This window comes from Olea europaea, chromosome 11 (assembly GCF_002742605.1).
Source record: "Olea europaea var. sylvestris chromosome 11, O_europaea_v1, whole genome shotgun sequence".
NCBI lineage: Eukaryota > Viridiplantae > Streptophyta > Magnoliopsida > Lamiales > Oleaceae > Olea > Olea europaea.
In genome coordinates, this window is record NC_036247.1 from 14,923,890 (window position 1) to 14,947,508 (window position 23,619).

Consider the following 23,619-nt stretch of genomic DNA (forward strand, 5'->3'; position numbering starts at 1 on the left):
GGGGGGGGGGGGGTGGACTTGAAATGGTTTTCAGCAATATTGAGATATAACAGATGAAGTGTATGCTTGCAGATTTACAATTACCCGAGGAGTCAAGGAAATGAAGACGATATACTATCCACATGACAAATAGCGAAAAGGTAGAAGGCACTATTACATAAATCCCCACTCTTATTTTCTTTAATAAGCATGTTTAATTGGTTGATTGAATTTTTATGATAGTTTCTTCAAATTGACAAATATACCATCAACTTTAACCTTTAGAATTTTGCAGTACCTTTCCCTTGAAAAGTTTTGCAGCTTCTTGGAATGTTGGGACAACTTTTTCTGAATCTTTTGATGTGGTAAACAGCAAAAGCTGAGAGTAGAAACCATAAAGGACAATTAAAACTCCCCTTAAGAAGCTCTCAAAAAAAAAAAATTAAAAAAAGTCCCCTATGAGGAAGGTGACTTTATAAGTTTTAGTACAAGTTACTTTCAGGAAAAAAAGGTCAAGACTAATTTGAACGGATTGTAGAAATACCTGTTTCTTAACTGAGCTCTCAAAGATCAAAGGTGCACTTTCTCTTGTAAAAGTTGTAACAAGAGGAAGCTTGTTGGCAAAAACAAACTTAGCTATTGCAGACTTTGTGAACTGCTCATCTGACCATTCATGAGCATAAATTAGAAAGAGAGAGAGAGAGAGAGAGAGGGTGTACAGGTTGAAACTAACCATAATGGGTCACTTTCTCAGCGTCCTTCTTTAGCAAGACCAAAGCAGGGCGTTTAACATTGGGATCCATGTGAAACATCTTTGCCACAATTGGGTTTGCAGTTTGGTAAAAGTTAACATCATCATCAAGCTTCGATGCAGCAGCGAGCTCCTCGCTCTCAGGGCCCTGTAATTGTCAGAAATAACACCCAGTTTCAACATATAAATGACGGTCCACTTATAAGCCTTGCAAAAGGCCAGCGTAATGAAAGAGTAAATAAATAACATTTTTACATAGTAAAAGAGCATTGCCCTCAATTACAAAACAATTATTATATCAACACAAGTCCATATGATATGGCTCACTACCGAATGGATGCCATGTATCAGAATAAAGCTATCAGCTGCAGAAATACAGAAGAAAAGTAACGCTGATGAATGAGTTCGAGAAGATAGAACTATCCAAAGACCAACATCAAGTAGAAGGTAAAATTTAAAAGTAAGTCACTATCAGCGAGATTGCTTTCTATCATGCAATAAATTCCTCTGGTCATATTTAGTGGATAAAATTCCAGAAAGAGAAGAAAATGAAAATAAAAGGGTAGCATACAAGACATCTGTTCATCACAATATAGCAGCACCATCTAAGCTTTGAAAACATGATTTAGCTTAGGAATAAATTATCAACTACTATGAAAGAAGAATTTTGAAGTCTAAACAACCAGACTGTCACGATTCAGTGATTATCTGTCATATCAGTTAAATATATCATCAAAGGAAAGACTAGATCAAGTGCATACGTACTGCTAATGAATTGAGGAAACCCAAAACAACTTTATTCTCAGATGTTAATATGCGCTCTGCATCCTCTGTTGTTGTGATATTGGATACGCCAGGTCCAATTTTCTTCTTAATCCAGGTCACAATGGCATCCCTGCATAGAATTCAATTGCTTATCAAATTAAATATATGGAAACTCCAAATAGATACCTAGAAACTTTATTTCGGTAAAATTTGGCTTGAACAATAAACAGGCCAGGTACTGAGGCATCTCACTGATGTGAGGGGACAAGGCTCAAGTTAGACCAATAAATATAAAATTTAAAAATACAAAAGTATGCTCACTATAGAACAAATTAAAAAATTAATCTAACTTGCAAACAAATATTAAAAAAATCAGTGAATTAAAAGAAATTGCCCAAAAAGTAAATATCATTAATAGTCGGGCAGACAACTTAGTTGTCTTGGCGCTTAGCATTGAGGTGTGAGCCTCAAAAATGGCAAATTAAGGGACATGGTTTGATGTGTTTTACGAAAGCCTCAAGTGAGGTGGGATTTGAGGTCTACTTTTTGATCTCCAAACCTTTACATAAAAGGTGAACATTGTTCCAAGTAATATTTAAGAAAAGAAACCAACAAGAAGTCTCACTGGCTCAATGTATCTGGGATATGAATCTTTTCTGATGAGTTGAAGTAGCACAATTCTGAAATAAGAAAATCAACCAGAGTTGTCTGGCATTTCTCTAAACAGGCCAACTTGATAAAGAGGTGGTAGTTTCTCTTATATCACCTATCACATCTAATATGCTACCTCAAGAGATATTGACCTTGAAATGCTACTCGAGGGATGAATTTAGTATACTCACTTCAAAAGTACATTTTGGCACTTGTCGACTGACTGAACAAATGGAGCTATACTAATCCATTTGCAGGGCTGTAACAGAAAATCTGATAGCCAGCTAAAAAGGGCAATGTATGATGTATCTTTATACAGCAATAAGAAAACTCAACTTAGGCCATAATGACTGACATTACAATTATATAAGAACTAAAGCAATAGAGGTTTTGATATCTGTTCATCAAGGAAAACTCGATTCAACCCTCAAATAAGTAATAATTTCAAATGCAGAAAGACAAAGCAAAATCTGAATCCCTTCGTACATTTTTAACGAAAAATATTTCAAAGCTACAATCTTTACCTTACCCCAATTAAATCACTGTAACTAACCATTGCGTTCGGAACTTCTGAATACCTCCAATTACCAAGTTCTCAATTTGATGCTACAAAACTACAAAAATGAAATCTTTCGTAGTTCGTTCTTCTCTACAATATCCTAGAAGCCAATATATTTCAATTTGAGCCCTCATTTTAATCATCACATACATTTATCATTTTAATCATCACATACATTTAAAAGTCTGTAAAGAAAAAAACGATCGAGGTGAAACTGGGAACTCACTTCGTTCGTTGACCAGAATACGGTTTATGCTCCCCATCAACAAAGAAGTACACAGTAGGAAACCCCTGAACTTCATACTTCTCCGCCAGTTCACTCTCCTCCGTGGCATCCACCTTGGCGAGTTTCACATTCTCCGTCTTCAACTCTGTGGCAGCAGTCGCGTACTCCGGGGCCAGGGCCTTGCAGTGCCCGCACCACGGCGCATAAAACTCCACCATCACGTGCTTATTTTCGTCCACAAAATCACTAAAATTCCCATCCGTCAAAATTATGACATCCTTCTCATCAATTTTGGCCATCTCATCCTCCTCTTCCTCCTCGTGACCGAAGCTCGACGGGACCTCGAAATCATCATAATTCTCGAACTCGTCATCTTCATTGTCGGAGTTTTCAGCGTCAGAGTGAGTGTATTTCGAATCGGAGGAGACGTCGGTTTCATCATCTTCCAGAAAACTCAGGTCTTCGTCGTCGTCAGCGGCTGCTGTGGTGGAGAGGATGGGTGTAGAGAGTATAGAAAATATAAGGAGAGAGACGAGAGTGAGGAGAAGAATGAGCCGGCTTGGCATTTTTGGGTTTGAGTGGCGAGTTTGACTCCGATCGGAGTAGGGGATTGACTGAGATCTGACTGACTATGATTTGGGATCTTGGGGGTGAGGTGAATATGGAGGAGGAGGAAACATCCTTACGACGTCGTACAAATGTTGAATTGACTTTCTGCAAATCAATGGTTATTTATTATTATTTTTTTTTAAATAATGGGGATTCCGCGGCTGATACCCTCCAAATGCGCACTGAGTAAATCCTCGAGTTGATGAAATAGTTTGCAAATTACGCCAGCCAGATAAATTGTGCTAGGCAAGCCCTGTATGATATACTCGATCGAGAAAGTGTAACTCGTGACTAAAAGCTTACGTGTTTACCTATTACACCAATTCGATCACCCCCATGAGGGATTTTGTAGATCAATGTTACTGGAATCAAACTATGTGTACATATTCTTTTGATAGATTTTTTACAGAATTTAACGAGAGAGTGAAACTAAGGAGGATTGCGATAGAATGAGAAACGGTGACTATATCTCTTTTTTTCTTTTCATATATTTTATGTTTGTCGTCCATCCCATTGCCCATGAAGGATTGCATACTATAATGCCCTACTTTAAAAGTTAAAGACTAACTCACAATAGAATTCATAAGTTGGGGACCTATATTTTACAAAAAGAGAGACAGAAATTTCTCCTTTTCCCTTTTCCTTGAAAATCCACCAGTTTGCTCATTGTGTTGCTGATTTTCTGTCACCAGACAAATTTGTTCGCTGATAGAAGATCCGATTCAATTCGCCATGACCGGCGTTCTAGCTCAGGTCCTCTCAATTATGAAATCATGTACATATTTATCTATCTATTCGTGTGTGTATTTATGTTTAATGAATGTGTGCAGGAGCGTCTGCTGGGCGCGGCACTGGGGAGCATATTAACGGGAGTGGTGATTTTTGAGCAACGGAAAAGCATATATGAATCCATTTCTCAGACTCAATCACAGGTTGAATTTTTCTTCTCCGCATTTGTTACCATCCTTGTTAAGCTAATCCCAGAAACCCTAGAGTTCGTATTAAAAATTATTATTTTTATTGATTGGTCGGTAGACATTTCTATAATGTTGGAGTGCATTGTGTTTAGTAATTTAATGTTTGGTTGAAATTCTCATGAGAAATTTTGGTGGCTGTTTAATATTGTAGTTTTGGGGTTTATGTTGTTGATACCTGTTTTCCTTCTGAAAATTGTCGTGACTGAATAATAGGTTGTGAACTTGCCAAATTACTGGTCTATCCTGGATTCTGCCTCAAGCATTGTTTTCTCCATCACTACTATATAAAAAGGGCAATGTTTCGCTACTGTAGAAAAAACAGTAGATTCTTCCATTTCCCTGCAATTTTTTTTCCATCTCTAGAGCAAAAACGACGTCGTCTGCAAAAAAAAGTGTAGGCTATGGTGATGCACCCACTTGTTCTCAATTTAGGTTGATATTTCTTTCTTCTTCTCCATTTTCAGATGCTACTATCCGTTCTCTCCATTTTACCACGCAAATTATTTTTTGTATATTTTGTATGGATTGATTGAGGTATGGTTATTCTGAATTTTAGTTTTTATTGAAATTTGTGGACGGTAACTCAATTTCATTTAACGGAGCTTGATTGATTGATTTTTTTTTTTTTTTTTTGTGTTAATTGGTTTCATTTCAAATTTTTGCTGTTAATGTTTATTTTTTTATTATTATTTTTTTTTTGTGGGTATGCAATGGATCCGTATCAAAATATATAAAAAAAAAATGAAATATACGCATATGGTGGTTTCTATATAAGTCAATATAAAATAAATGTTTTGGTGGAACAATGTATCTATTTGCGTAATGTGTGTGCAAATTTCTTATGAACATTATATTTCAATTAAAGAGTTCCAATGAAGGAATGGTGTTGTATTGTTTAATTTTAGATATTTGGGAATCATTGAAATGTGGATGGAATAGGTTAGTAAATAAGAGAGAAAATAGAATTGGGTGTAGAAATAGCAGATTAGACTAACACTGGTTGGAAAAATGGACAATATGTTACCGAAAAAACCCGATCTTACTCTTCCCAAAAGCAAAAGTGAGGAGAAAAAAATTATTGAACTATCGACGTGAGTGATTATTTGATTTAACACGTTTCACACATTATTTCATTGCACTCAAAAGGTTACGATTGAGAATGTGATTAATATGTCTATCATTTATCTACATTTCTGCTCATTTGAAGGATTTATGTAATCTCTGTATATATAAAAAAAATTGATTTATATTTTTTGTATTTATTTTAGGAATCACGTCTATTAAAAAAATTAAGTTAATTAAATGAAATTAAATTGTTGTATCGAGAGCCAGTGAAGGAAAAAGAAAGAAAAAAATGAAATTTGTACCTCCGTAATTACGGAAGCATTTGGCTCAAAAGTGTTGAATGAGCCTCCATAATGCCTCCTTATGGAGGCTCAAGCAAATGCCTTCGTTATTATGGAGGCTCATGCTTGAGCCTCCATAATGCTTGAGCCCCCGTTATTATGGAGGCTCAAGCACGAGCCTCCATCCATAATAATGGAGGCATTATGGAATCTTCATAAACTACTATATTAAAAGAGAGGATGAGGGTTTACTGTTCATTTGTACACTCTCTGTTTCACACCTAAACTGATTTGTCTATTGTTCACAAATTGGTTCTGTAAAAAGAGGATCATTTACACCTCGTTCTAATTGAATTCTAGCCTTCCTCCTCCGTCCGCCCTTCTCTCTAACGCTCTGCCATCTTCACTCTCTCCCAAACAGCTTAAACCACAACCCGATTCTTCTTTCCACAAAATTTATTTCACTTCCATTTATCCTACTGTCTCTTTCAGCTGTCAACTTCCGCATCGTATTCAAGACTAGATATTTTGTCAGTAATTTTGTTTTCAAAGTCTTTACAAGGTGATTCTCTAACTCATTTTCTATACTAAGCAATGAATGTATAACGATTATATTTTGGTGGGGCATCAATTTTTATTTTGTTAACTTTGAAATATAGCAAGTTTTTTTTGTTCCATTTTCCTTTCTTTAGAACAGTGGTTAGAAACTGTAATAGATCAAACTGGGCTTTCAGTAGATTGGGGATTTAATCTTTTACTTGCAAGTAATGTAAAAAGTTTATTTATTTCTTTTTTTTTTTTTTTTTTTTTTTTGGGAAAAATTTTTTTTTTTTTTTTTTTTTTTTTTGGGAATAATCTTGTTCAAATCCGAGAACTTGATTTTAGAAACAACAAAAATTACTAGTTGCAATTTCACATCAATAAACTGAAATAATTTATTGAATAATGAGCGTTTGGATTTTGTTATCTTGAATGTGAATATGAACTTAAATTATAAAAGTACTATGACATATATATGAAGTTTGTCAAATAAACTATCCATCATCATGGTTTTACCGTATTTACGCTATCTTAATTGTGATTACTTTTGATTATAGTTACTATTTTATAATCTCCACTACTCAATTCTTCTTCTTTTTTTTTCTTCGTATTGTGCAATTTTTTGATATTATATTTACTTTTAATTTGGAATGAATGTAGGAAAGGAAAATAATTTAATTCTTGTGGAGTTTTTAAATGATTAACTTTGAAGCCATGCTATTTATTATTTTCAATATTGTAGGATTAGCTGTTATCTTCCGTCTTGCTTTTTTATTGACTTTCAAGATATTGTTCACCGAAAAATTTCACTAGCCAAATATTGCAAGTAACAAAATTCTAAAACAAATTAGCTATTTCTGAACTGTAAATCTCAATAGAAGTGCTTCCTTTCCTTTTTCCCTTTCTTCTCTATTTATTTTCTACCTTGGTTAGTTATAAGTAAATTATGTAGTTACACAAATCATTAAAGTTGATGACTTTCTTACAAACTTCATTTACCATCCATCACGAAAAAATGTACTTCTATTTTAACAAGGAAAAAAGGTTATTTGTATTGTCATTGTTTTGAAGAAGTGCCCTTTAAATTTCAGTCGAATTCAAAATGCTGTTTGGATTCATTAGTCACCAAATTCAATTTTGGATTTTCAATTTCATTTCATTTGAAGATTTAATTCCGAATATCCTTTTTCCTTTGTTTAGTATTAAACTAATGGAAATTAGTGCATTGTTCCTTTTTCCTCTAATTTTTACATAGCTGTAACTTAACTTTATTTCCCTTTATTTTTCCTTTATTTACTAGGCACAGCCTTAAGTTTTACTAATCTCATGAGTTATGATATACATAAAAAATTTTATACAGACATATTAATTTTGTGCATTTGTAAACATTTTGTCTTAAAGTGTAAATAATAAAAGAAAATCATGTCAAATTACCAGTGATGTTTTTCACTAAGTTACTATTTAGTTATAGCTGTTTTCACCAGCATAAGAATTAAGACTTGGATATTCTCTTCTAAAGTTAAGTTGTTGAGTGTACTATGGTAAATATTTTGAAGTTTTTGTTCACATCTCCAGGCATATGTATTAAATCTTGTTCAGGATAGTTCCAAACATCCTTTTTTTAGCAGTGGAAGTGCAACTAGAATTGAAATAATTCTTAATTTTTCCCAATCCACTGTTCAATTTTTTCATTTGGCAATTTTGATCATTAATGATTAGTAGCTGGAGATGTAATTATTAATTTAAATGAACGAGATGAGGACATAAAAATTATTGGGACTGCCTCAGGAAAGGCAATGGAGGAGGGTAGTATCTTGTAAGTATCCTGCATTATAGTTTATCCCAAGGAGGCAATTTGTTTTAAACTTGTTAAATGCTATAGTCTTTTTTTACTCCTTGAGAATTGTATTCCCACTACTATTTTAGTAGTTGTTACTCATAGGGCTAAATGCTTTAGATATGTACACAATCTTGATAACATTTTTACCTTCTATTAATTTCTAGTAGTTCACTTCTCTCGAAGTACTGATAACACATTTTTTTCCGGTCTAAGAATAAAGATATCACTCGTTAGTTACAATGTGAATTTGTAACTTATTTCAAGATATGCCTACTTGTGACCTTGGTTTACCTAATTTTCTTGAGATTCAACAGTTAGTTTATTTAGTCGACAACATTAGCTTAGAATATTCTATGTAATAAAAGGCTGATTTTCTAAAAGAAGCTGATTCCTTTGAAGGAGGGCTTCATTTTTATAATATTCACTCCCTCCTTCTGAAGTGGACAAGAAAAATTCGAGTATTGTTAGAAGCATACATATGGAGGATAAGTTTCTAGATTTCGAAAATATTGAATCTCAATATTGGACAGAACTAGATGTAGTATTAAGTAATGTTAAGGAGTTAACTAGATGTAGTATTGAGTAATATTAAGGAGTTTTTGAATTCTACAGAGCTTGAGTTAATGAAATATCTATCAGAGCATCGTTTAACAATACAGTGCCTTGAAGTTTAGTTACACTGCTCAAATTCCTCATCACGAATGAACACCTAAGTGTTGTAGAACAACCGCGTTTTAAGGAGTACTCAACATTGCATTAAGGAAAATAGCCGTTGATGAAGAATTTTAGGATTTTCAGGTTCTAACTTCTGCTTTACCTTGAATTATTTCTCTACTGTACAATAATACATTTATATCTACTATAATTTGTAGAAGGATGTACTGCTATGATGCTAGCTTTTTTTGCTTGGAATGCTTTTACTGTCCCGTGGAGTATTTCTTTGACTAACTATGACTTGAATTCTCATTATTTATGGATTTTATTGATTCTGCAACTTTTGGTAGAAAAAGTACATTTTGTGGAAGAAAGATGAGTGATCGACTCGTATAATTGGTTAGTTCCTTGCCAATATTTCAAACTTCCCATATATTTTCAAACATATTCAATACATACGATAACCAAACCATAATTCATGCACAGCTCGTGCATCGCACGTAGCATAGACTAGTAGTATGTATAAAGGTTGAATTGTTAGTATTATGTTTTTCTGAGAGTAACATTCCACAAGATCAGTAAGTTATGGATTTGTATAAAATTTGGGGCGATGCGTTGCCTTTGAAATTTCAAAATCTCATCGAAAGATGTTGTAGCTTCTTTTCTTGTTCTTCTGTCAAAAATTACATTTTTAGTAGAATGAGGTATACAACTTTATCTTGGATCTTACTGTGCCATCCTTTTCTTCAAGGAAGTATGTTTCAACTCTGAAGGATGATCTTTTCACAGTTCATTAACCAAAAACAACAATGTTAATAAAAGAAAAATAACAGAACTAACTAAGAAATGTGTGAGCAACATAAATGTTAGAATTCCATAGATGATCCCTACAACAGCCCTTGTTTGAGTCCCGTTCTTCTAAAAATTCATTTTTTTTAAAACTCATTTTCAATCATAGATTTCAATAAAATAATATCACACGTAAAAGTCAACACTTTTCCTTAATTTTTAATCACACATTCCCCATCAATTTACAATTCAAAATACATTTTCCCCCCGAAATGGGGCTCAAACAAGGGCATATTTAATTCTCTTGCAACACAATAATGATAGGTTTAAAGGGAAAATATGTCTAGATTCAAAGTTATGCAGAACACATAAATAGGACTGCGGTACCATTTTACCACTTTAGTACGAGCTATGATGTACCGACACAGATACTTGTGTTCGACACCATATGCATTGGACACTTCGAGATGCGATTTCAAAAAAGCGCCGCATGTTGATTAAATTCTCTAAAATTCTTCATTTATATAATGTAACTTTACTTTTATGCTTATTTTAATTTGTTCTTGCTGAAATCTTTTAAATGAGAGTTCCCATTTTTCATATTATAATAACTTTGATTTAAAACTATATATTACTACTATCATAGAATAGCAAAAATAATTGACTATGGTAGAGTGTCACCCTAGTTGGAGAGTCTATGCTACATGGAGTACAAGTATATTCACCTGTATTCAAGTTCGATTGTTAACTGGAATATACTGTCATAAATTCATGCTCAAAATTTTCTATGACAATGAATAATAAATCAGAACACCTAGAAAATAAAAGGGACAAAAGAAGGCACTTATTTGCTGTATTGGCATTGATTTTAAGTCTTTGGGATGGCTATGAAATATAGTCCATGTTTGGTCCCCATTTTTTAATGCTCACTTCCTTAAATTCATTTTCAACAACACATTTCTTGGGAACCATAACTTTTATTACATTTTCAGCCAAACTGATTTTTAGCTAAATGAAACTAGGGCTAATCTTTTACACCATATTCTCTATTCTTCTTTTTTAAAGGGTAGTGCCTATCTGGAATTGAAGTTAGGGGGAATTGGTAAAGTGAGAATTGTGAACTGATATTGAGAACCCTGTGCATGTGTTGCTGTCCATTCTACCTTGTGTTTTAGGTTTCCCTTGTGAATGCTTCTGATTCTAGTTACTGTTTTCACTTTAAAATGTTGAAAGCAATAATGCAGAGTCTACTGAATAATTCACATGATTTATCTTTGGTCCGTGAATGTGAGAGGGTGCCTTACAATGTATTATAACACTAAACTCCTATTGTAAGCAATTCTTACTTTTTTTAATAGATTACAACTTGGGCCAACTTGATGAGCGTGTGTACTTTAGGTTTATTTTGAACAATATTTTTGCCCTACTTCTAGTTATGAAATTTATTAATTTATATATACGAATGGTTGAAACTTTGTTTTTCTTTTCTGAAAGTAGTGAGTATAATTAAATGTCTAATGATTAATGCGAGTAGAGAATTTAACTACAAAATACCTTTGTTAACATAACTGATGAACTTTTAATTTCTCTTTGAAACATTTTAGAAGAAAATATTATGGTCTTGTTTGAGCCACATTCTTTCAAAAGAACACATTTTTAAACAGTGTTTTGACATCATTTCAACAACACATTTTTAAATAAAATAACACTACACTCAAATTCAAAACTTTTACTTATTTTTTAATCACACATTTTCCATCAATACACTATTCAAAAATGCATTCTTATGAAAATAGTGTGGCTCAAACAAGGGCTATAAAGAATAATGGGGAGAGAGATAGGTAGTGGTGGTTAATGAAAGTACCCAGGGAAAATTTTTAGGGTATATTCCTTATTATGGAGACTCCAATCCCATTGAATCCAACGTTAGCCAGAGAGGCGAGAGAAAAAGGGCATGAAGTCCCACGAGCCCATGTGAAGATAAACTATTTTGTTTGCCTTCTTACTGTAAGGTCAATTTTATTCTTTCTATATGACTAGAAGTTTCTATTTGATTTTTGTAGCCACACGAGCCTATCTTTGGAAGAAGGTCCCGTCATGAGCTTGCACGCATATGGAACAAAGCAGTGGATAAGACATTGGGACCAGTTATTCAGTCTCTTAGCTCACGTGGATGGTAGAAATGTTTGAATAATTTGATCTCTCTGTGAAAGGTTAATTCCTTATTTAAGATCCTTACAATAGCCAATCGATTCATTACTGTAATTCCAAAACGTGAAGGCAACAGTACTTGGTCATGGACACTGGTATATCTTGTTTTAAGAAGAAAAAATAGGACCATCTGATGTCCATTATTGATTATGCTTCGTCCACTACTGTACAATGAAATATTCTTGAAAGAACTGGTTTTTCCTTCATCATCATGATAATCGAGTGCAGATTTTATTTTAATATGACCCATTTCTATTCAATAGCTCTTGCTTTGTAATGGATCTTTTCAGCTTTTCTTCTTCACACTGGATTTATTTAATATGTAATGTCTTAATTGCTGCTCAATTTTTTTTTGCAAATCTCCTATAAATGTTGAGGTAGCCTACACTAGTATTTTATTGCATAATATTTTTTGTGTAAATTATTCCCCGTACTTTTTTTTTTCTCTTCTTTTTTCCCTTTCGTCTTTGCAATGCCAAGTGTTGCAGTAGATTGACTGAAAATGCATCTATTCCAATTTTGACGGGTGGTGTTCCAGTTCACATTTTATCATGTCATCATCTATGTTGAACGTTTGATTTTTCTATGAAGTTGTGCATGCTTGAAACAATATAGAGATGACAAAAGAGCTAAGTAGCTTGTTGGAGCTTGGCCCGTGGACGGATCGAGCGGTGTGCCGAGCTCTCGTGGGCAGGCTTGAAGAGTCTAAAGTGACCGTTTGGTCACTTTACTTTGAAAAGTGGGATATTGAAAGGTCCCCCAAGGGTCAATGATTCAATTTGATTCAATCATTAATATACCTAATAAATAAATAATCTGTTGTTGCAATACAATTTGATTTACTTGATTTTTGGTGACATAACAAACGAATGTATCGAATTGTTTCTATCATTGCAAAAGATCTACTAATGTCTCAAGTTAGCAATGTAGCTTCGGAGTATGTTTTTATCACAGGTAAATGAACTATATCCGAGATCAGAAGTAAAGGATTGACAAAATATTTATTTTCGAATCCAAAATAAGTATTCTAAAATTGCATGTAGTTAGGTAAATGATATTTAATTACGACATATTCATACTTTGTTATTTTTTTAATAATGTTATTTAAAAAATAAAAATGAAGAATTGTATACATAACGAGGGGGTGTGTGTGTACAATTTTAATTTCGCATAATTGAAAATTAAATAGTTGATTCCAAGTCTGAGAAACGGAGAAGGATTTAAAAAAATAATAATAATAAAATTATGACGAGCTAGTGGGTCAAGTCGAGCTTGGCCTTTGAGCAACGAGCCGAGCTTGTGGTCAGAGGGTCGAGCCAAACCATAGTTAATAACTTGCATCACATTTATAGACGGAAACTTTTTTGACTGGGAAATTGTATCCACAGGTGCACCTTATAATGCAGTTTTGTAAGTTGGATTGATTATGAACAATGAGGACTAAGAGAGAACTATATCTAGTATAGTTCGACATGCCATATTCGTGTGGTTTGTGTCACAGTTTTGTCATATCAAGCTTAAATTCTGTTTGAAACAATGGTATGATTAAGATCTGTTTACATTTATTGTTCTAGTAGATATGCACGTGAACTGGACAGCGATGAAAAACGAATCACGTCGACTGAATGATAAAAGTTTAGAGGGATGTCCCTTCCTCATTAATTCATAATTACATTTCTTTTCTCATCATTCTGTTGTGATGTTTGTTTAGGTTAATTATTTAATCCAAGTAATAATACTCTCATGTGTTACCTTTTCTTTAATCCCTATGCCTTATCTATTTCTTTTTTACTTATTTACCTCAGACACAGCAATGCCCGTGACCCAAGGATGTGATTGCCAATGGTGTTCCTTTTGTAACAAAGTCAACTGAGCTTAAAAGTTACTCCTGTTCAGACTTATTTTAGAAAGAGTAAGTTCTGTGGTATAATATGCAACTTCAAAAACTATAGACTGAATGAGTAACTTTTAAGCACAAGAAGCAATTTATATCTAGCCAAAATAACTGTCATTATCAGTACATAATGATTTTACTAATAAACCAAATCTAGGTACATAATACACACTCATGCATTGCTAACTGTAACATACCAAACTTATGCCTACAATCCCACAAGACACTCAAACTAAGGTAGCAAGAAGTTGAGAGAGAGGGAGAGAAATCGAGGCTGCTGATCAGGAGTAGCTTGGTGGAAGTTGAATTGCATTTGATCTCGGCTTAGTAAATCCCCATGGTAACGAGGCATGCGAGCAGAAAAGCAAAAGGAACAGCAGCAATGCCACTTGCACCTATCAGATTTTCACCAGTCGACGTGCTTTCATGTGCACGAGCAGATTGCATCACTGTAGCTGTTAGGGGCAACGATGAGCAGTCTGATGAGTCACAGAGGTTCTTAGTATTCGGCTGTTGCATGTCCGCATTAAAAAATGCATATGCTTCCGGTGAAGTAGCCTCAGGACTCTCGTTGATGAGCCCGTGAGCTCGATCCTCGGCTTGGCTAATGGAGAGTAAGGAAAGAATGGTGAAGAGAAGCAGAGCGGCCATTGGGGGGTTTGTTAACTGAATGCTGGTGGAATAGAAAGAAGGGATCTAAGGGTGTTCACATGCCATTTAGTGTTACCTTGGTTTTATAGGGAGTCCAGTGGTTTTGCTGGGACTTGAATCTTATTATAATGGGCCCCTTTTTACTGCATAATAAATGATAATCGAAATTTCATTTGAGTCACTCAACTTCATTATATTTATTATAAACAGAACCAAATATTTTTCACTTAGGCCCTGTTTGAGCCGCATTATTTGGAAAAATTATATTTTTAAATATTGATTTGACATCATTTCAACCACACATTTTTCAATAAAATAATATTACACGTAAATTCAAAACATTTCCCATCAATACACTATTTAAAAATATATTTTTATGAAAATAATGTAACTCAAACAAGGGCTTCATTTATTCTTTAAAGTCAATAAGCCTCCGTCGTGTGTATCTTTTACTAGTAACATAGTCGATGATAAATTTATTGAATATAATTAATATTTTATTGTCCATTGATTAGCAATTTTTATTTTTATTTTTAAATTTCAAATATTTCTTTGGTTGGTCTGGTTTTATCCATCCAAGTATTCATGAGAGGAAAAGCAATGAATGATAGCTTATTATGAAATTTTGGTCCTACAGGGGCTCTAAGAATCATGTTCTTCTACTTGAGTGCCTCGCTAATTAGGGACTTGTAGGGCTCGTCAAAATACATGCATGTAATTTCCTCATTATATCAAGAAAAAGATAAACAATGAAACAAGGTGTGGTTGATACAATACATAAAATTTTAATCACTTCATATCCTTCTTAATCTTATTCCTTAATCTAATATGGTATAATAAACGTGCCCTTACAATATTAATTGTAGCTCATTATTGATGCCACCACATTATCTAACTCGAGCGTTGATGGGTTATCATTGGGATTCAACCCGACATATCTTCTAATACTTTTAGTAATTGTAGATATGCAGTCTGAGTAAGATCTCGATAGAATTTGAAGGTAAACTATAAAGAAACACTAGAGTTAGAACATAAATTACGTAGATATTGAAAATGACACAAAAAAATCCTTGACCATGTGGTATTTTACAATAAAGCTAAGTTTTTAAGCTAAGTTTTCGCTAATTCCTCCTTACTCGATCTTAAAATGATACACACAATTGATTCAAACTAAAACACCCATATTATTTACTTAGGTAAGTTTTTTTGACCGATGCTTAATCATTAATCACTGATAATTACTTTTGATTGGTTTTCATAACAAAATAAATAGAAAGTAATTTGGATGTTTGCTTAGCTTAAAGCGGGAGTTGATCTAGGGGCTGGACATGGCTGTAGTTTGGTCAAGCTCCGGCCAGATTCGGAAAGTTCAAAAAAATAAAATAAAATAAAAAATTTTAAATTTAAAAAATTAGTGGTTGATATGAAAAACGAATGGAAAAAAAATCATATCTCAGACCTTAAGTTTAGGCCAATTCAATTTTAAGATAACAAGTTTATATTTTCAAAACTCGGGTGGTAATTAAATTTTATTAATTAAATAAAAAATATATATAAAATAATGCCAAACTCTCTCCTGTTCAGGCTACAATTATTGATATTCTTCAATCGCCATCCCTTTTACAGTTGTCACAATCCAACCCTAGGCAACCATTCTCACTGTCACTTGCATCCAAATAACTTTGTCGAAAGAAAAATACAATCTATAGAGATTGTCAACGATTGAGCATCTTTTTCAACAGCGAACCGAACACCGCTCAATGACAAATGAGAATCGTCAACTCAGATACTAGAGAGAGGGAGAAACATACCGATTTTTTAAGAACATCGATTGAACCTCATTGGCAACTAATCATCTTCCTCAGTGACTATTGAGCAACGACGGTGTAATTTAAATCTATTTTTTAAAATTGAAAATTGAAAAACAACTACTAGTGTAATTTATAAAGTACTCACTGGATCAAGTAACTTCAATTCTCACTGCTGAAATTTGGTTAATTGAATTTGTGACCAGTTGTCTAAAGTTTACTTTAATCTGATGCACGTGATATTGTTCCAACAACCTGTGACCAATTCTCTTGGATCAGTGACTTGTGACCAATGAATTATAACCAGTGACATGTGAACATCCGTGACCTATACAATATGACCTACGATCTTTGAACTATAACCTGGACTTGTAAATTATAACATGTTACCAATTAACATTGACCCATGAACTATAACATTTGATCTATGAACATATGTGACCTATATACTATAATCGTGACCACCTGTAAACTATAACATGTGAGCATCTGTGACCTATACAATATGACCTGTGACGTGTGAACTATAATTTGTGACCAATTAATAGTGACCTATGAATATAAATCTGTGATATGTGACATGTAACAAGTACACAGAGACATGTAACATGTTATCAGTTTACATGTTCCAGATCATTGTATACAAGACACTGGTCATTGCATCAATTCACAAATTATTTACTTTATTGGTCACAAATTATTGTTGGTCATAGATTAACGAAATTTATTGGTCACAAACCGTGTCTATACAACCCAAACCAATCCAAACCCAGCAACACAACCAGAACCTACACCATTACCACTAGAACCACTATTGTCATTGCCAACACGACCACAGCATATCATATCAAAAAATCACCCACAAAAAACCACCAACAAACCACCCACAATAAACAAGATATTCAAACAAGATAAATAACAGACACAAAATAGGAAAACACCAACACCAAATAACTACAGTAACTGGAGACTCGCCATTATAACTACTACAATATCCACATCAAATCTAAAACCAATATCACAACCTCTATATCAAATCCAAACCAATCACCACCAACCCACCATCACTGCATTTTTTTCCCTACTAAATTAACCAATCTCAACAACTAAAGGCTGAGACTCGCCAACGAAGGCAGAGTTAAAATGAATAAAGAAATGAAAAATAGATGCAATAGGGACCAGTGGTGCTTTAAGGTGGGAAGACTAGTGACTGGGGGATGGATTCTCCTGGCCAACGAATGAGGATTTGGCGCGATCAAAGGATGAAGTCGATGGTGGACAAATGCTGTAGATGGCGATCTTAGAGCAATTGCTATAGGGCGCAGGCTTCGGGGCAGAGATATGCGGGAAACTTGTTGATGATTCGATGATTCAGTAGGATACCAATGAAATTGATAGGTCGCCGAAGTGAAATGCAGTAGTGGTCAACGGAGTGAGAATGGTGGGTTGCGACAGACAATGGGTGAAGATGGAAAAGTAGACTTCCAGCGGAAATAGTGGTGGCGATGGACAGAGGATGAAGATGGAGAGGGGTTGGATTGTGGATATGTGAGTTCAATTGGGGAAGAAATCGATTAAATGATAGGTAGGGTCGTGTGAGGTGAGTAAGGGGTATATTATAGACTTAATTTTTGAATGAATAAAGATAATTTCTGATTTTTGAATTGGAAATTCAAAAAACAGGTCCCATGTAATTTCCACAAAAACAAATGTAGCCAAGCTAAAAAATCTAGCCCTTTCTAGTTCAAATCCAATCAAAATTTTAAAGCCCAATGAAAACAAATTGTTTAACTTATCCCACTCAACCCATCCTAGTTAACATATCCGAGCTTCGAGTTGGACATCATCTCCATCACAGGTCACAGCCCATCCTAGTTACGTTATTAACTTTTATTATTATTATATTTTTTTTAAAAATTGATATTTCAAAATATTGTAACACTCAATCTCGAATTTAAAAAGCCCAATCTTGTCTTTTCTCAATTATCCAAGCTTTGAGGTTCGGCTACACGTACATGTCGAGCCTTAGGAGGTTGGGCTAGACGTCATGAGAACAAAACCCTTACCTTATCTCACAACTTTTAGAAACATCAATCCCACTTCCACTATAACTCTTCATAACCTTTATTTTCATCCATATTGCTTACCCATCATAGTTTGATTCTAAGTCAAAGAGAACACTTTCAATATAACACAAACATCCCACGTGATAAAGATAAGGATTACAAGTGGTTGGATCCTTTTAGAACTTAAACATCGACATCTATAAATATAGGATCAAAGTTCATTATTCAGGTACGCTTTTACATAATTTTCAATTTATAGCCTCATGTACAAATTCGTTCTCTAACTTTTAGCATCGAAGGGGTAACGAGAACATACCTCAATGTGTTTGTTTTAGGTACTGAAAGATCTTGTTCAGTCAATAAGTTGCAACACCAACCTAGTTATTGAATCAAAGAAATTTGTACCTAGCGCCATCACTATAGGGTGGTCTTATGGTAGATGATTGAGCTCGAACTTCACATCTTGGTAACGTTGATGTCAAGACATCTGGCATACCTCACATGGCCTCAGTCTCGAGATCAATTACGATGGACCCTGCTGAACTTGTCAGGATCATTTAAGATGGGGTCGGTATGCTTTAGAATACTCAGGCAACAACAGGTTCACCCTTAATTCTCCTTTTATCCTTAAAGTCTCATATACCCCTTATCGAACAGATTTAAGTATCATCGAGTAAAGGAGTACGATGGGACAACCCCATCAATCATCTCAATATATATACAGATATCATAAACTTGCAAGTTGTACCTGATGCAGTAATGTGCAAGGCATTCCCTCAAACACTCACTAATGTGGTTAGGGATTGATTTTCCACATTAGAACCAAACTCTATGCTTCTTTTCAGACTTGGCCGATAAATACTTCGCTTTCTTTGCAAGTAGCAAGTGCATCAGGAAGACGGCCGCATCATTCATGTAGATGCGTCAAGGACCTAATGAAACACTTCACAACTTTATAACAAAATTTAATTAGGAAATAATTCAGATTCTCGATCTACATCTCACAGCCGCTATCTTTGTTTTGACATATGCCATAAGGTGCGAAGCATTTAAAATGTCTTTGTCAAAAACTCCCTCCAAGTTGATAACAAACCTCCTTACTCGAGCTACGAAGTACATTAACACAGAGGAAACCATGTTTCCAAGGAGAAATGCCCCGTTATCAAGTAAGCCCAAGCATAAAAGGTTGCATGAGTCTAACCTACATTAGGATCCTTCTCGAGGTAGGCCAAGGCAAGATACCCCTCCAACATCCTTTACTCGCTTGAACACAATGAGATCTAATATTTTGATAGAGATCAAAGACCTTAAAGAACTCAAATGGCCTCCAAGGTTATGAGCTCCACCCGATACCTGTGACAAAAGCAAGTACTGTGATTTTCATTGACACCAAGGGCACACAACTGAGGTCTACTTTGATCTAACGTGAAAAATCGAAGCTTTCATCAAGAAGAGATTTTTGGGAGCTTATATCAGCCATGACAAGCACTCGAAGAATAATCAGAATAAGGACAAGGCTTCTGAAGATCAGAGAAATAAGCAACCAATAGTAGGTATCATTAATATCATCATCAGGGAAATAGTCTCGGGAGGAGAGTCAAGCAATAGACGCAAACAATATGCTAGTTAGTATCCATTAGTTTCAAGTATAGATCCTTATAGTATGGAAGACATTACTTTCGGATCAAGGGATTTAGAAGGCGTATCTTTTCCTCATGATATGCCTTGGTCATATCAACGATCATTGTTAATTTTAAGGTAAAAAGGATTTTGGTGGATATTGGAAGCGCAGCTAATTTTTTATCTCGTAAGGTTTTCATTCAGATAGTTATTGTTGACCTCAATTTCCACAGACAATAGATAACGGGCCCACTTGTGCACACATGAGCTAGTTGCAATACGTAAGAGACTGTTTGAATTCAATACCTCAAATTTAGCTGAAAATTCAACGCCTCAGATTAAAAATGGTTTTGATCCAACGGCTGGGCTTATATATTGTTTGGTATAAAAGGAAAAAACTACAATTGTCACACCTTTTCTTCTGTAAAAATCTTTCAAGCTCTTTCTGCATTCAAATTCTTCTTCAGCGATTTCTACTTTCCGGCTACATCACGTTCTTAAAGCACTTTAAGTCATTCCCATGAGTATTTTCTAGGCATTTCAATTCTTTCTTCTTTCAATGGCATATGATTAATTGAAAGAAGAAAGAATTGATGAATCAGGGTAACAATCACCAGTGCCAATGAGAAGGCTATGAAGGAGATTATTGGGCTATGAGTGACCCATTGATTATTTGGTGAGGTTGGGGCTGCAAAGATTCATTTTGCCATTACTTCCGTCAAATTAAGCAAAAATTAGGGAAAAATACAGGATCCCTAATTCTATAGATCTATTAATCCCCAAAGCCCACGAACGTGCATGTTATTCGAGGCCCGATTGTGCGGTACTTGGTGAATACCTGCTAAAGGCAGGTATGCGTCTATCCCTACACCCTTTTATGTTAGCGAGTGGAGGCTTACTTCGGAAAGAGACATCGTTAGGCAAAGACATGCAAAGGCATGTCTTTCAAATGCTTTTCCATCCCCACTGCCTTGGTAAGGAGAATCAAAAGGGTCATACTACATGACCCCCTAGGGAGCCGTGCTCTCTTTGTAGAGGGTATGCCATTCTCTATCAAAGGATGGAAGGAAGTTTGGTTTTGAATGAGGCAAAAATGCTAGTTGGTGAAATGGGACAAAGCTCTAGTTGCACGGTATCGACCCAGTACTCCGAAACATGTGAGTGTCTCTCTCTATTGCCGATCTTAGAATACTTGTGTTTTTTATCTGATATTTCCATTTTTTACACTTTTAGGAAGCTGCTTCGAGGTCCACCAAGCTGAGTAAAACATCATTGAAGGCATTTACAAACATTCTCCGAAGCTATGCCATTTCAACCATCTCATCGATCGAAGCAAGAACTAACTTCGGACCAATGGCCTCTAAGTATAAGCACTGAAACTCTTCTTAAGCACGGAGTTTCTTTTTTGAAATCTAACATTGTTTTCATTGTTCACAGATGAGTTTGGGAAGAAGAAATATGCTATCCCTGACATGGCTTCAATTCTGAAGGCTACCACCATTGTAGGGTTAGGGCTCTACATCCTTCCTCTGGAGCTACGAAGTATGTGAGGGAAAAGCGTGAGCGCCTCTGTAAGGATCACACTAAAAAAGATGAGAAAGAGGCGAAGCAAAAAGTCGACAAATGCCCAAAAAGGATTGATAAGGGCAAGAGGAAAACGAAGAGCCTCAGAAAAGTAGAAAACTATCCTATAGTAGCTCAGCCTCAGAGAAATTCAACACCATTGTTGCCCATGCTGTGTTTCTCCTCCAAAGTTGATGGAGGCTTCAATAAAGGTCGTAAAAGTTGTAACGGTGAGGAGGGTCAATGAAGAGGTCGAAAAAGAAGAGTAGTAGGCCTCAGAGGCCGTGAAGTAGGCTCCAGTGGTGAGGAACCCTAGAAAGTCCAGGAGGTCTTAGGCAGGGCAAGATGAGGTGATTGCCCCTGCAATTATAAATATGCTATCTCAAAAGGTCTGGGGTGCCACCATAAACTTCTACAAATTTTGGACTGAAAGGTGGCAGTTTTATGTGTCCACTTGCAATGCAGTGGACCTTACGCCGACCCTAGTAAGCTAAAGCGCCAGAGCTTTTAGGGTTACCCTTGAGTGCTAAGAAGTGCTTGCTGATATTCAAATAATAAATAAGGCCTCAGTTGACAAGCTGGCCTCTGCTGAAGAAGAATTGAAAAAAATAAAGGTTGAGGTTGAAGTGATGAGGGCCTAGCGAGTTGAGGACATAGCAAAGTTAGAGTCTGCCATGGCTGAAATTGAGGCTCTGGAGAGGAAACTCCACAAGTCCCAAGCGAGGTCGCCTTTTTAACAAAGAATGTGGAGATCTCAAACAATCATCAGAAGCTTGAGGTGGAGGCCTTGGAGAAGGCTAACCTAGAACTCGTTGGGCTCAAGAACTCTAATCAGTTGTACGAGAGCCAAATAGAACATTATGTGCAAGAGGCTGATAAAGCCAAAAGGTTGAGGCTCAGCTGGTAGGCAAGAAGGCAGTAAAGAACTATAATGCCAACTTCCACCTAATAGAAGAATACCAGAGCTTCGGTCTTTACTGGAGGAGGTTTGTGTATGCTGAAGTAGTCAAAAGGGTGGAGGAGCTCTGTCTTGAACTTAACGCTTTCGAACTAAGGGTGAAGTTTTTAGATGAGGTGCCTCAAACCCCAGCTGAGGACAATTTGAGGCCAATGAAGAAGTGGACTATTGATGTTGGTGGTAACTTTTGGATAGTGTGAAAAAGAAAATTGAGTAGGTCTTTCCTGTTGCAATGAATATGGGAAAAGACTTTTAAGAAGTGCGTTGTCACGATCAAACCTAATTTATCTCAATTTATAAAATCTTTTGAATTTTGTTTTGATGATTGCCGTACAATTGTTTTCTCCCTTTGCACAAATGATTAAAGTTATGAGAAATGTATTGTGTTCCCATTCATAATCACACATGTAGTCGATATACTTAACATTGACATAGTCAGGGAATTACCTATAGTGTTACTACATAAGCCAAACATTCCAAGTGTCCACGACCTCATGCTAAATTGTTATCACCTACTCCCTTAAGTGACTTTGACATTGACTATATCGTGGCATTACCTCAACTGTATAATACTTCCTAGGTTGCTACGTTATTTTTTTAAGGTCGTTGTTCTATTGCATCCTTTTTCAAAGTTCTTTTGATTTTAGATTAGTTGCTCCATAAAGAGGACTTATTCACCGTGACATGAATCCTTAGATTTATAAATAACTGATTTTCTTTTTGCCTTAATTTCTTCTTCTTGGATCCCCTTTCTCTTTCTTGTTCCTTTTTCAATTATTATTTTGTTTTACTATTTTTTTTTTCAATTAGTTTGTTATTTTATTCGATTATTACTTTTTGCCCATGATTTTTTTCATGACTCAAAAATTTGTTTCGTCGTTTTTCACTGAAATTCATAATTAAGACATAGTTTGAGTCCTTTTTTTGAGAATGAACTTTGTGAAAAGTTTTTTTGTTTTTTTTTTTTGTTTTTTAGGTGGGAAGAATGTGTGAATGTGTGATTAAGAAGTAAGAAACAAATTTTAATTTTGCGTGCAAACTTAATTTATCGAGAGAATATGTGGTTGTAAATGAGTTTGTGAAAAATATTTAAAGAATGAGTTTCAAAAATGCATCAAGCCTTCTCTTCTTATATGGTGATTATATGTATTTTTCTAAACTT

General features: G+C 35.0%; 1 protein-coding gene across 1 annotated transcript in view; it reads right to left on the reverse strand.

The window, feature by feature from the left end:
• LOC111403550 (protein disulfide isomerase-like 1-4) overlaps positions 1 to 3,625 on the reverse strand; it is a 6,305-nt gene extending 2,680 nt beyond the window's left edge. The window contains exons 1-5 of the mRNA XM_023032101.1: positions 2,932 to 3,625; positions 1,496 to 1,625; positions 713 to 878; positions 524 to 642; positions 278 to 358 (exon numbers count right to left, since the gene is read on the reverse strand). Coding sequence (XP_022887869.1) covers positions 278 to 358; positions 524 to 642; positions 713 to 878; positions 1,496 to 1,625; positions 2,932 to 3,497 — 1,062 coding nt within the window. The 5' untranslated portion in view covers positions 3,498 to 3,625. The remainder of the gene's footprint in view (positions 1 to 277; positions 359 to 523; positions 643 to 712; positions 879 to 1,495; positions 1,626 to 2,931) is intronic.
• Between the last annotated feature and the right edge of the window lie 19,994 nt (positions 3,626 to 23,619).